The sequence below is a fragment of the Dendrobates tinctorius genome, unplaced genomic scaffold (genome assembly GCF_039654945.1).
Source record: "Dendrobates tinctorius isolate UK_male_01 unplaced genomic scaffold, ASM3965494v1 ptg000073l, whole genome shotgun sequence".
Lineage (NCBI taxonomy): Eukaryota > Metazoa > Chordata > Amphibia > Anura > Dendrobatidae > Dendrobates > Dendrobates tinctorius.
In genome coordinates, this window is record NW_027361741.1 from 34,900,458 (window position 1) to 34,914,703 (window position 14,246).

The 14,246-nt window shown below is 44.7% G+C and overlaps 1 protein-coding gene across 1 annotated transcript in view; it reads right to left on the minus strand.

Annotated features, from left to right (window-relative positions):
• The window catches only part of LOC141096235 (hydroxysteroid 11-beta-dehydrogenase 1-like protein A), a 76,680-nt gene that overhangs the window by 31,809 nt on the left and 30,625 nt on the right, over positions 1-14,246 (minus strand). Inside the window, exons 2-3 of the mRNA XM_073582737.1 lie at positions 7,931-8,061; positions 7,528-7,639 (exon numbers count right to left, since the gene is read on the minus strand). Of these exons, the coding sequence (XP_073438838.1) occupies positions 7,528-7,639; positions 7,931-8,061 (243 nt within the window). The remainder of the gene's footprint in view (positions 1-7,527; positions 7,640-7,930; positions 8,062-14,246) is intronic.

Consider the following 14,246-nt stretch of genomic DNA (forward strand, 5'->3'; position numbering starts at 1 on the left):
TGCTGAAGGTGCAAATGCCTGAGCCTCCGACCTTTCCTTATCTCCTGCTCAGCCCTGCACTTAACCCTCCACCCTCCACCCAGTGAGGAGTCACACCACCAAAGCTCCCACACAAATAATGACAGACAGGGAGAACTTAAACTGCACTGCGCCGCACACACACAGGAATAAACAGTAATGTGAACAGGGCACAACTAAACACAAATATGGGAAGGAGAAAGGATAACGACGGATCATACGACACCAGATATGAATCTCTCTCTCTTGAACACCTCCACTCCAGACCGGAACCACTTGGTATGAAACACAAGCTATAATCGGCGACGCCCATATGCCAGTATGACTATTTAAAGACCGTGGGCGTGACTAACCTTCCAACCTGGTCTCCAGCAGGATTAACCCCCGAGAGCCTGAAGATCAAACCGGCGCCACTGAGGCTATAGTGGCTGGAGGTGGAACTACCTCTGCCTGCCGGATGCTGTGGTGTGAACAGCGTCCGACATGACAGTACCCCGTCTTCTACGAGGGACCCCAGGGCCCTCAAGACTCATAGGACCCGGCTTGTCCGGATGACGACGGTGAAAAGAACTGACCAGCCGATCCGCATGTATGTCTGAGGCTGGAACCCAAGACCTCTCCTCTGGACCATACCCCCGCCAGTGCACCAAATACTGAAGAGTACGGCGTACTACTCGAGAGTCCACCACCTTGGCGACCTCGAACTCTAACTCGCCATCCACCATGACTGGAGGTGGCATCGGCGTTGTGTCCACCAAGCCTACCACCTTTTTCAATAAAGCCCTGTGAAAAACGTTATGTATTCTGTACACCGCAGGAAGTTCCAACCGATAAGCCACTGGGTTAATGATGGCAGAAATCCTAAAAGGCCCAATAAACCTTGGACCCAGTTTTAAAGATGGGATTTTGAGTTTTATGTTCTTCGTAGCTAACCACACCCATTCACCCACACACAGGTCCGGACCTGGCACGCGTCTACTGTCAGCCACCCGTTTGTACCTGGCACTCATGCTCAACAAACGCTGTTTCACCCGCCTCCAGACTGATGACAATTGGGCTCCTAGCTGATCCTCCTCCGGGACACCCCCGGAGTCACCCTGACGTAAGGTACAAAACTGAGGATGTTGACCGTACACACAAAAGAATGGAGACTCTCCTGATGACTCTTGGCGGTGATTATTTAATGCGAATTCGGCCAGAGGAAGGAAAGTAGACCACTCCTCCTGGTTGTCGGACACAAAGCATCGTAAATACTGTTCTAGATTTTGGTTCATGCGCTCAGTTTGTCCATTAGACTGTGGATGAAACGCCGATGAATGTGACAACTTGATCCCCAACCTAGAGCAAAAAGCTTTCCAAAACCTCGCCACAAATTGCGTACCCCTATCAGATACTATGTCAGACGGTACTCCGTGGAGTCTGACCACCTCCTTCACAAATACCTGAGCCAACGTCTTAGCATTGGGCAAAGAGGACAACGCCACAAAATGCGCCATCTTTGAAAAACGGTCAACCACCACCAGGATGACCGTGTTCCCTGCCGAGGCTGGCAAGTCAGTGATAAAATCCATGGAGATTTCTGTCCATGGCCTATTGGGTACCCCCAGAGGCTGTAGCGTGCCAGCAGGACGGGTTCGGGGTCACTTAGCCCTAGCGCACGTGATGCAAGCTGCCACGTACGAGACCACGTCCTGCCGGATTTTGGGCCACCAGAAACGACGCGATACCAGCTCTAAGGTGCCCTTCACCCCTGGGTGACCAGCCAGTACCGAATCGTGGTGTTCCTTCAACACCTTAGGCCGAAGATGCAGGGGTACAAATGATTTGTTGGCGGGAAGTCCTGGTGGTACCTCCTCTTGGGCCTCGGCAATCTCCGCCTCTACCTCAGTCGTGAGAGCCGAGACCACTACCCCTTTCTGGAGGATGGGTACCGGCTCTTCCCGAGGTTCTCCCCCCGGAAAACACCTAGACAAAGCATCCGCCTTGGTGTTTTTAGCCCCGGGACGGTACGTCACAAGAAAATTGAAACGAGTAAAAAACAATGCCCAGCGAGCCTGCCTAGGAGACAGACGCTTGGCCGACTCCAGGTAGAGCAGATTCTTATGGTCGGTGATAACTGTGACCTGGTGAGCCGCCCCCTCCAAGAAGTGTCGCCATTCCTCAAAAGCCAGTTTGATGGCCAACAACTCCCTGTTGCCGATATCATAATTCCGTTCGGCCGGCGACAGCTTCTTGGAGAAGTAGGCGCATGGATGCATCTCGCTCAAGGACGAGCCTTGAGACAGTACTGCCCCCACTCCCACCTCCGACGCATCAACCTCTACCACAAAAGGTTTAGACACGTCTGGTTGCACCAGAATGGGGGCTGAAGCAAAACTATTCTTCAGACGCTCAAATGCACGTATAGCCACCTCCTGCCAGTTCGCCAGATCGGCACCCTTCTTTGTCATGTCCGTGAGCGGTTTGGCGACAGTCGAAAAGTGTTTTATAAATTTCCTATAATAATTCGCAAACCCAAGGAACCGCTGGAGTGCTTTCAGACTCTCCGGCCTCTCCCATTGCAACACCGCTTGCACCTTAGCGGTGTCCATTTTAAAACCGGCTGCGGACACAATATATCCCAAAAAGGGCAACTCCTGGACAAAAAATAAACATTTTTCCAGCTTAGCATAGAGCTGGTTCTCCCGGAGCAACTGTAACACCTGCCTAACATGCTCCAAATGAGTGTCCCGATGGCTAGAATAAATGAGGATATCATCCAGGTATACAATCACAAATCTCCCCAGGACATGAGCAAATACATCATTAATAAAATGTTGGAAAACGGCAGGCGCGGTGGTCAACCCAAACGGCATAACCAGACTCTCAAAATGACCCTCAGGAGTGTTAAACGCCGTCTTCCACTCATCCCCCTGACGGACCCTTATGAGGTTATACGCCCCCCTGAGGTCCAGCTTGGAAAACCATTTCGCCCCCGCTACCTGGTTGAACAAATCCGGGATCAACGGCATTGGGTAGGGATCACGGATAGTAATCTGGTTTAACTCTCGGAAATCCAGACACGGGCGTAACCCCCCATCTTTCTTCTTAATGAAGAAAAACCCTGCGGCTACAGGCGAGGACGAAGGCCGGATGTGACCTTTGCTCAGACTCTCCGTGATGTAGTCTTTCAGAGCTTGTCTCTCAGGACCAGAAATATTAAACATCCTGGCCTTAGGTAATTTGGCCCCGGGTTTTAACCTAATAGCACAGTCATAGGCTCTATGTGGAGGCAGTTCTGAGCAACCCTTCTCAGAGAAAACATCCGCGAAATCCTGCAAAGCCTCCGGCAGGCTGGGCGTCACGGCGGACACACATGTGGCCAAGCAATTGTCTTGGCAGAAACCACTCCATTGTACTATGTCCTGAGTTTTCCAATCAATTACCGGGTTGTGCCTGGACAGCCATGGAAAACCCAGGACCATTTCAGCTGGGAGATTACGGAGGACCCTACATGTAACCGACTCAGAATGTAGGACCCCAATGTGGAGTTTCACCTCTGCCACAAACTCAGTAATCTCCCCTTGAGGGAGGGGAACAGCATTAATGGTCACCACCTGTATGGGGTGAGGAAGTTTTTCGATCTTAAACCCGGCGGTGTGTGCAAACTCCTCATCTATGAGATTGGTGGCGGAACCGCTATCCACAAACACTGATATAGGTAGCTCTCTGCCGGCGATAATAACCTTGGCAGGGAGCATACATTGAGATACCATCATGGAGGATATGCATACGCTCAGTTGGGTCTCCTCCATACCCTCTGAGCTTAACAGTTTTCCGCCGGTGTGACCCTCTTAGGTAGTACCGGGCAAACGTTAACATAATGACCTCCTTTACCACAGTAGAAACATGCTCCGGGCTTCCGGAATCCCGGAGCGCGAGGCTGAACCTGTGCCACGCCAGCAATCTGCATAGGTTCAGGGGACTCATCTACTTCAACCACACCTGCACCTCTGTTTTCCCCCAGAGGTAGCGTCTCCTGTGCCCCCTGACGAAAACGGCGATCAATACGTATCACCAAACTCATGGCAGACTCCAATGATGCCGGAGTCTCATACATCAGGAGGGCTTGTTTCACCCTCCCTGATACCCCATGAATAAACTGGCTCCGCAGTGCTGGGTCATTCCACTGTGTGTCTACAGCCCAGCGGCGAAATTCCGAACAATAGTCTTCTGCCAAGCGCTCCCCCTGGCGGAGGGCGCGGATTTTAGATTCCGCTAGAGCCAGTCGGTCAGGGTCATCGTAAATGAGCCCGAGGGCAGAAAAAACATTATCGACCGAATGAAATGTAGCAGAGTCAGCTGGTAAGGAAAATGCCCATGCTTGGGGGTCACCACTCAGTAATGACAACACCAGCCCTACTCGCTGGGCCTCATTACCTGAGGATATTGGCCGCATGCGGAAGTATAATTTGCAGGCCTCCCGAAATACGACAAATTTGCTGCGATCGCCTGAAAATCGTTCTGGCAGCGGAAACTTCGGCTCTGCACCGATACCTGCAGATGCCGTTTGCACCTTTGCTACTACCAGGCCCTGCTGCTGAACTGCCCCTTTCAACTCGGAGACCTGTATGGACAGCGCCACCAACTGGCGGGTTATGGAATCTAATGGATCCATGGACTCCTGAAAAAATGTGGGCCGATTATAATGTCACGGGGGCTTAGTTCAACTAAGGCTGAAATACCCGGGGCCCCTGTGGTGTCCCTTTTACTAGGGGAAACCCTGTCTGACCCTCAACCCAGGGTTTTTGCTGAAGGTGCAAATGCCTGAGCCTCCGACCTTTCCTTATCTCCTGCTCAGCCCTGCACTTAACCCTCCACCCTCCACCCAGTGAGGAGTCACACCACCAAAGCTCCCACACAAATAATGACAGACAGGGAGAACTTAAACTGCACTGCGCCGCACACACACAGGAATAAACAGTAATGTGAACAGGGCACAACTAAACACAAATATGGGAAGGAGAAAGGATAACGACGGATCATACAACACCAGATATGAATCTCTCTCTCTTGAACACCTCCACTCCAGACCGGAACCACTTGGTATGAAACACAAGCTATAATCGGCGACGCCCATATGCCAGTATGACTATTTAAAGACCGTGGTCGTGACTAACCTTCCAACCTGGTCTCCAGCAGGATTAACCCCCGAGAGCCTGAAGATCAAACCGGCGCCACTGAGGCTATAGTGGCTGGAGGTGGAACTACCTCTGCCTGCCGGATGCTGTGGTGTGAACAGCGTCCGACATGACAGTTATAGGCTTGTCGGAAGAGGTGGGTCTTCAGGCTCTTTTTGAAGGTTTCGATGGTAGGTGAGAGTCTGATATGTTGTGGTAGAGAGTTCCAGAGTAGGGGTGATGCGCGAGAGAAATCTTGTATGCGATTGTGGGAAGAGGAGATAAGAGGGGAGTAGAGAAGGAGATCTTGTGAGGATCGGAGGTTGCGTGCAGGAAAGTACCGGGAGACGAGGTCACAGATGTATGGAGGAGACAAGTTGTGGATGGCTTTGTATGTCATGGTTAGGGTTTTGTAATGGAGTCTCTGGGCAATTGGGAGCCAGTGAAGGGATTGACAGAGGGGAGAAGCTGGGGAATAGCGGGGGGACAGGTGGATTAGTCGGGCAGCAGAGTTTAGAATAGATTGGAGGGGTGCGAGAGTGTTTGAGGGGAGGCCACAGAGCATGAGGTTGCAGTAGTCAAGGCGAGAGATGATGAGGGCATGGACTAGGGTTTTTGCAGATTCTTGGGTGAGAAATGAACGGATGCGTGAAATATTTTTGAGTTGAAGTCGGCAGGAAGTGGAAAGGGTTTGGATATGTGGTTTGAAGGAGAGATCAGCGTCAAGGATTACTCCGAGGCAGCGAGCTTGTGGGACTGGGGAGAGTGGGCAGTCATTTACTGTAATTGATAGGTTCGTAGGGGGGGTCACGTGAGATGGGGGAAAGATGATGAATTCTGTTTTGTCCATGTTGAGTTTCAGATATCTAGTGGAGAAGAAGGATGAAATAGTGGACAGACATTGAGGGATTCTGGTTAGTAGGGAGGTGATATCTGGTCCAGAGATGTAGATCTGTGTGTCATCAGCATAAAGATGATACTGAAAGCCATGAGATTCTATGAGCTGTCCCAGGCCAAAGGTGTAAATAGAGAACAGCAGGGGCCCAAGGACTGAACCTTGTGGGACTCCGACAGATAGGGGGCGAGGTGAGGAGGTGGTGTGTGAGTGGGAGACGCTGAATGTCCGGTCTGTTAGGTATGATGAGATCCAGGAGAGGGCCAAGTCTGTGATGCCGAGGGATGAGAGGGTCTGTAATAATAGGGAATGGTCCACTGTGTCAAAGGCAGCCGACAGGTCCAGGAGGAGGAGGACAGAGTAGTGTCGCTTGCTCTTGGAAGTTAAGAGGTCATTGGTGACCTTAGTAAGGGCAGTTTCAGTGGAGTGGTGTGACCGGAAGCCAGATTGTAAGCGGTCGAAGAGGGAGCAAGAAGAGAGATGGGAGGACAGTTCAAGGTAGACGTGTTGTTCCAGTAGCTTGGAGGCGTATGGGAGAAGTGATATAGGGCGATAGCTAGACACAGAGGATGGGTCAAGAGAGGGCTTTTTGAGGATAGGTGTGATTGGAGGCATCTTTAAAGCTTGAGGGGAAAACACCAGTTGTTAGTGATAGGTTGAAGAGATGGGTTAGGGTTGGGATGAAGACTGTGGTGAGGTTTGGGATGAAGTGGGATGGGATCGGGTCGAGTGCACAGGTGGTGAGATGTGATCTTGAGAGTAGAGTGGAGAGTCGATCTTCTGTAATGGTGGAGAAGTTGGTTTTGAAGGTGGAGGGCTGGGAAGTCGGGAGGAAGGGCTCTGGGGGTTGTTGACCAAAACTGTCCCTGATGTTATCAATTTTCTGCTTGAAAAATGAGGCAAAGTCTTCAGCTGAGAAAATGAACTTTGTCTTTTCTCAAACACATTTTTTGCTTTTCTCTGAGCTCTGCTGTATTGCAACAATATTGTAGCCTTGTCTGCCTGCGAGATGGAAGCTGAAGCTGAGAGGAACCTGCATATGTGTCAGTTATAAACACACACAGCACTGCAGTGAAATCAGGGGAGCAGAGAGGGACCAGTACACATCACACTGGTAGCTCCCCATGTAAAATAGTCTCTGGAGGCAGAGTTATCTTCCAGGCAGCATCGTCCCCAGAGCCTGGAAGAGGTCATTAATATAAAGTGATAAAAGATGATTTCCCAACAAGGCATCTGATATGACGCATACAAGTTGGACTGTTTTTGATCAGTCTTTAACCTCTATGCCCATATTAATAGTTTACATAAGACAAATGTGGTGACAGATTCCTTTTGAATCATGGGTTATCTATGATGTAATAAAAGCTAAGACTAAAGCATGATAGATTGTCTTTATATTGGTGACCACACAAAGTAAATTCTCCTGATTGGCATATAAATAAAGAACAATTTTACCTAATTGTTTAATTGCTTCTTGGCCCACATTCTGGGCTAAAGTCAAATTTTCCATATCGGCTACCACATAACCGGCAGATGCTGCTCCTAATTCCAAACACTTCTTTGCCACCTAAAATACCAACAAAATTTCAAGGATATTGAGAGGGAAAAAAGCAAAAATGTTCTGTTACATGAATCAGTATTTTCATTTGGGTAGACTATCTTAGGTGACTGCTGACTTTAACATCAGGTTGGTTTAACTAGAAAAGTGATAATGACACCTGACGCCCAGATAGATTCCTGCATGGATGTTCTCGGTGGGGCATGGATGTTCCCGGTGGGTGTCGTTTGCTTATGATACTCATATGATAATAGTGTTACATGTAATTATGCATGAAAAGTTGAAGCTATATAAACATACCTCCTGTAGTTGATTAGCCCTTCTGGCAGTGAGCATAACATGAGCCCCCATTTCTGAAAATCTGTATGCAATTTGCTCTCCAATTCCTGTACTTGATCCAGTCACTAGTACTCTCTTCCCTTTTACCATTTCTAGAAGAAGCAAAGTTACACAAATCACAGGTGGTACCTTTCTCAGCAGTATTCATAATTCAACATTTGATAAAAAATTTTAAAAATTATAGAATCCTAACTTAATATATCTTATTTATATGGTAAGGGTACATTGCCACCATCATATTTTTGGTATTAATGTTGTCAGAAGAAGAAAACTGGCCTCATACAGACAGCACGTGGACCAATGATATTCAGTAGGACTGTTCAGATGACAATTTTTTTTCGCACAAATCAAATGTCTACATAAAAAAAAATTGCATATTTTTTATAAGATTGTATGGGTGTGCAAAAAAAATCTGATCCCATACGGATCAACGGTATAGAATCCGATTTTTACGGATACATTGCAATTGCTAACATAGGAAACTGTTGTAAATTGCATTTGCTGCTGATGTATAAAAATTGATGCCTCCATGTTACATGTATGGTGGAGCTGTCAGGGTGCCAGATCCCTGTGGAATGAAATATTTGCGCTATATAATTATATTACTAACAAACAAGTGGAGGCGACCCCAGAGATAGCATTGTTATCCATTATTCAGGGCTCATTGTCCAAAATTAAGAAGAATATGTTGCCATATTTCATGACTGCAATGCGTCAAATTATACCCAGGCTTTGGAGGTCTCACCATGGCAGCTTGAATGAAAAGTCCTTTATTACCTGACTATCTTCTTAGATGGTAAGGCGCAGCGGCGGGGAGAGGCATGCGGGGAGAGGGGATGATGACCGTTTCGCGTTACCACGCTTCAACGGGTCCAGGTGAATGACTAATTAACAAGTGCTTCCTTTAAAAAGTCTGAACATGTAATTTAACCATATACATGACAAAGTGAACAACCAAACAAAAACGAAATAAAATAAGTGAAAATCATTATTAAGAATTATCACATACAACAGCATTTAACTTTTACAGTTATTGCAACACAAGAAAAAAATATATATTTTTTTCCCAAAGGTATCACAAAAATATTGACAAATGAATCTTGCCATTCAGACCAATGGGACCCTGAGCCTGCGTTTTGAGAATCCATTTGGCTTCTTATTTCGATAACAAATCATTCCGATTACCTCCTCTTGCAGGATTCTGTATTATTTCAAGCCCTGTTAAGCTCAGGGTCTCAGGGTCGGAATTATGAAAAATTTTTATATGATTTATTAATCGCTGGGAACCTTTTCCTGAGCAAATAGATCGATAGTGTTCACGGAACCTTGTTTTTAGGGGTCTTATAGTTTTGCCTATAAAAAAAAAATTGCAGGGAGAGAAGAGAACATACACTACAAATTGCGTCCTACCTGTTATAATATCTTTTACTGTGTGTACAATGGAGCCTAAAAGTAAAGGGTTACAGGTTACATGGAGATGGCACCTGGGTCAGTTACCACATTTAAAGTTACCTGATGGTGCAGTTTTCTGTAATCAATTTTTAGATGGGGATTTAATTTTGTGGGAAACCAGGATATCGGAGATGTTACATGATCTGCGATAGGAAAAAATAGGTTTTAAAATTCCCATCCACTGCAAATCCCTATCCATGTATAGAATGTGCCAATTCTTCCTGATAGAGGCATGTATAGCCCAATCCATCGGACTATGTTTACAAAATAAAGACAAATTGTTGAATTTGTGTTTTTTTCCGGTTTTCTGAAATTCTTACGTTTTTTCCTATGTAATAAATCATGCTGAGAAACAGATTTAACACGATCATGAGCTTCATTCAATACAGAAGTAGGATAGCCTCTTTGTTTAAAACTTGTCTTTAAATTACATATCTGTTTGTCAAAAACCACTTCAACATTACTAATTTTGATTCGTGCACTACTAAAATGGAATAAAATATTCGTTGAACTCAGTTTGAGAAAAGACTGTGTGATGATTTTTCCTGCTTGAATTTTTATTCGAACGACGCAGGATCCGTCAAGTTCATGACCACCACATGAATACCATATTTTCTGCATTAATTTCATTTAAGTATAGAATGAATTCCTTAAATTGCTCTATTGTGCCTGCCCATATAAAAAATATACCATCCACATAACATGAAAATGTACGGATATATTTTAGATATAGGTTCAGGGAATTTGTGATATATTTATCAATAAACACTGCCAAAAATAAATTTCCAAAAACGCAAGCTGCAGGAGTTCCCATTGCAGTTCCAACCAATTGGAGGAACCATTTATCCATGAAGGTGAAAGCGTTATGTGACAATACAAAACATAATGCTTTAATGAAAAAGGAAACATAATCAGCACCTTTATCCGTGTTTTTCAGAATTAAGCTAATAGCCTCCAAGCCATCTATATGCGGGATTCTAGTATACAAATTCACCACATCTATAGAAACCATCTTGCCACTTCTTGCTATCATCTTGTTCTAATACGTCCAACAGGGAGCCAGAATCCTTTAAATACAACGGTATTTGCTCTAATATAGGTATTAACAACCAGTCGATGTATTGGGATAAAGGCTCAGTTAATGAGCGTATTCCTGACACAATAGGGCAGCGGGGGGGGGGCAACTAGCGATTTATGAATTTTTGGTATACAGCACCAATAAGGTTTTGTTGGAAATTCAGGAAAAGTTTTTCTCAATGTTTTTGTGAAAAAAAAATATATTTTCTTCCTGTGTTGCAATAACTGTAAAAGTTAAATGCTGTTGTATGTGATAATTCATAATAATGATTTTTAGTTATTTTATTTTGTTTTTGTTCGATTGTTCACTCTGTCATGTATATGGTTAAATCACATGTTCAGCCTTAGGAAGGACTTGTTAATTAGTCATTCACCTGGACCTGTTGAGGCATGGTAACGAGAAACGGCCAATGTCCTCTCTCCTCATTCCCCGCACGCCTCTGCCCGCCGCTGCACCTTACCATCTAAGATGACAGTCATGTAATAAAGGACTTTTCATTCAAGCTGCCATGGTGAGTGCGGCATACTTTTTTTCTGAATCGTTCATATCTACATGTTGATATATGCTGAGCACCTCCAAATTGGACATTTATGCTGGTAAAGGCTCTATAATCTGCCTCAATTCCTCCATACAAAGGATTGCATGTTTTAACACCAGTGCCGCTATTCACATTTCTCTGTGGCTTAGAGACTATTTCTTGTTTATTTATTACCCTCTTAAAGATCATGTGCCATCTTTTGACAGGGAGTGGTGCAAGTGTTAACAGGTACACAGATGTAACAGCGCAGACAATGAGGAGACAGTGGTACTTAAACCAACAATTATTTATTTGATCAGCACAATCAAAGGGGCGCCTTGGGCACAATACCAGGGAACAGCACAAACGGTGAAAATGAAGCAAGTCATGTTACAAGAAGAATACAGTTATTCAGATGAACAGGATATCGGTACAATGCTATTTACACTCTTTCTATTATTACCATTAAATAACTGATATTGTTAGTGATGTCCTAGTCCTAATATCCCAACCTAAAGGCGTCAATGTTAATAATGGGCCTGTTACAGTCATCCCACTCTAAGCAACACAAAACATCACTAAGGCCCTAATGGGAGTCAGAGATACTACTCACTAGGCTGCAAGTCCAAAATGGGTGAGTTACTCAGTATACTCGTCACATTGGCCAATTTCAAGTCCTGAAGCATGACCCCGATTCCCCCTTTGTACAGTACGTCTACACTGGAAGCGACGACTCACATGACCCATCCTTCTGCTGCGGCATAGTCGTCTCTCTCTCTGCTCTGATTCTGCTTGCTCGGGTCAGTATTCCCGGCTCTGGTCTCGCTAGTCTTTACTCAGATCTGGTCTCTCAACTCCTTTACTAAGATCTGTCTCTCGACTCCTTTACTCAGATCTGGTCTCTCGACTCTTTTACTTGGATCTGGTCTCTCGTAATGGAGGCTACAAGCCAGCTCGCTATACCAAACATCCGTCCTGCTACAGGTTCAAACGCCAGCTTCTAACATTCACTGCCATCCTGGGTATTTTATGATTACGAACTGTGCCACAGCTGTCATGTGACCTGGTGTCTCCTCCAAGCTCTTCCCCGAGGGAACATATACTTCACTCTTGAGTTCCTTTTAATAAAATTTTTTCTGCTTTCACTTTTTCTATAGCAAATGGTGATGTTTGCTTGCAGCCACCACAGGGATTAACTGTTTGCATCTTCTCCCTTCTCTATCTCTTTACACAGGACTCTGCAGCAAGTCTGGGGACATTTTATGTAGTCAAAATATATCATATGACAAATGCAAGGTATAAAAGGCAATTCTTTGAAGGTTTGAAGAAAATTGCATCAATTCCACTAATAGTCACGTATCACAGTCTTCAGTGTATGTAGTCTTCATGCTTTATTAGATAAGCAAAATAGCAGTAACAACAAGCAACAGCTGGTATGCTGAGTCTTAAAGTGAAAGTCAGCTAATGTATGCTGCTCAATCTACGGCCAGCATGTATCAGGCACTGAGTGTACGATCTCAGCCAGATATTGACTCTGAAAGGGTCCTAAACTGTCTACATGGGCATAGAAAGCTGAATAAAATTATACTTGATATGTGTGACCAAATGTCTTATTCCAGAGAAATTCATGGTTTTATTAATATTTAACCCCTTAACCCCCAAGGGTGGTTTGCACATTCATGACCGGGCCAATTTTTATAATTCTGATCACTCTCCCTTTATGAGGTAATAACTCTGAAACGCTTCCATGGATCCCGGTGATTCTGACCTAGTTTTCTCGTGACATATTGTACTTCATGGTAGTGGTAAAATTTCATTAAAATAACTTTTATTTGTGAAAAAAAGGAAATTTGGCAAAAATTTTGAAAATTTTGCAATTTCCCAACTTTGAATTTTCATGCCCTTAAATCACAGAGATATAGCACACAAAAAACTTAATAAATAGCATTTCACATATGTTTACTTTACATCAGCACAATTTTGGAACCAAAATTTTTTTTGTTAGGAAGTCATAAGGGTTAAAAGTTGACCAGCGATTTCTCATTTTTGCAGCACCATTTTATTTTTACAGACCGCATCACATTTGAAGTCACTTTGAGGGGTCTATATGATAGAAAATACCCAAAAGTGACACCATTCTAAAAACTGCACCCCTCAAGGTGCTCAAAACCATATTCAAGAAGTTTATTAACCCTTCAGGTGCTTCACAGGAATTTTTTGAATGTTTAAAAAAAAATGAACATTTAAATTTTTTCCACATAAATGATCTTTTCACCCTCAATTTTTATTTTTCCAAGGGTATCAGGACCCCAAAAGCTATTGTGCAATTTGTCCTGAGTACGCTGATACCCCATATGTGGGGGTAAAACACTATTTGACTTTTTTGGCAAGAATTGAGATTGGACTCCATGCCGCGTTTGGAAAGCGCCTGATGAGCCTAAACAGTGGAAACCCCCCCACAAATGACACCATTTTGAAAACTAGACCAGCCTCAAGGAACTTATCTAGATGTGTGGTGAGCACTTTGAACCCCCAAGGGCTTCACAGAAGTTTATAACGCCTGGGCTGAAAATCAAAAAATCATATTTTTTCCACAAACATGATCATTTAGTCCCAAATTTTTTTATTTTCCCAAGGGTAACAGGAGAAATTGGATACCAAAAGTTGTTGTCCAATTTGTCATGAGCACGCTGATACCCCATATGTGGGAGAAAACTACTGTATGAGGACACGTCGGGGCTCGGAAGGGAAGTAGCGACGTTTTGGAATGCAGACTTTGATGGAATGGTCTGCGGGTGTCATGTCGCATTTGGAGAGCCGCTGATGTGCCTAAACTGTCGAAACTCCCCATAAGTGACCCCATTTTGGAAACTAGACCCCCCACAGAACTTATATAGATGTGTGGTGAGCACTTTGAACACCCAAGTGCTTCACAAAAGTTTATAACGCCCGGGAGTGAAAATAAAAAAAATAATTTTTTTCCACAAAAATGATATTTTTGCCCCCAATTTTTTATTTTCCTAAGGGTAACAGGATAAATTGGACCCCAAAAGTTGTTTTGCAATTTGTTCTGAGTAGGCTGATACCCCATATGTGGGGGTAAAACACTGTTTGGGCACATGGCAGAGCTTGGAAGGGAAGGAGCACCATTTGACTTTTTCAACGCAGACTTGGCTGGAATTGAGATCTGATGCCATGTTGTGTTTGGAGAGCACCTGATGTGCTCAAAC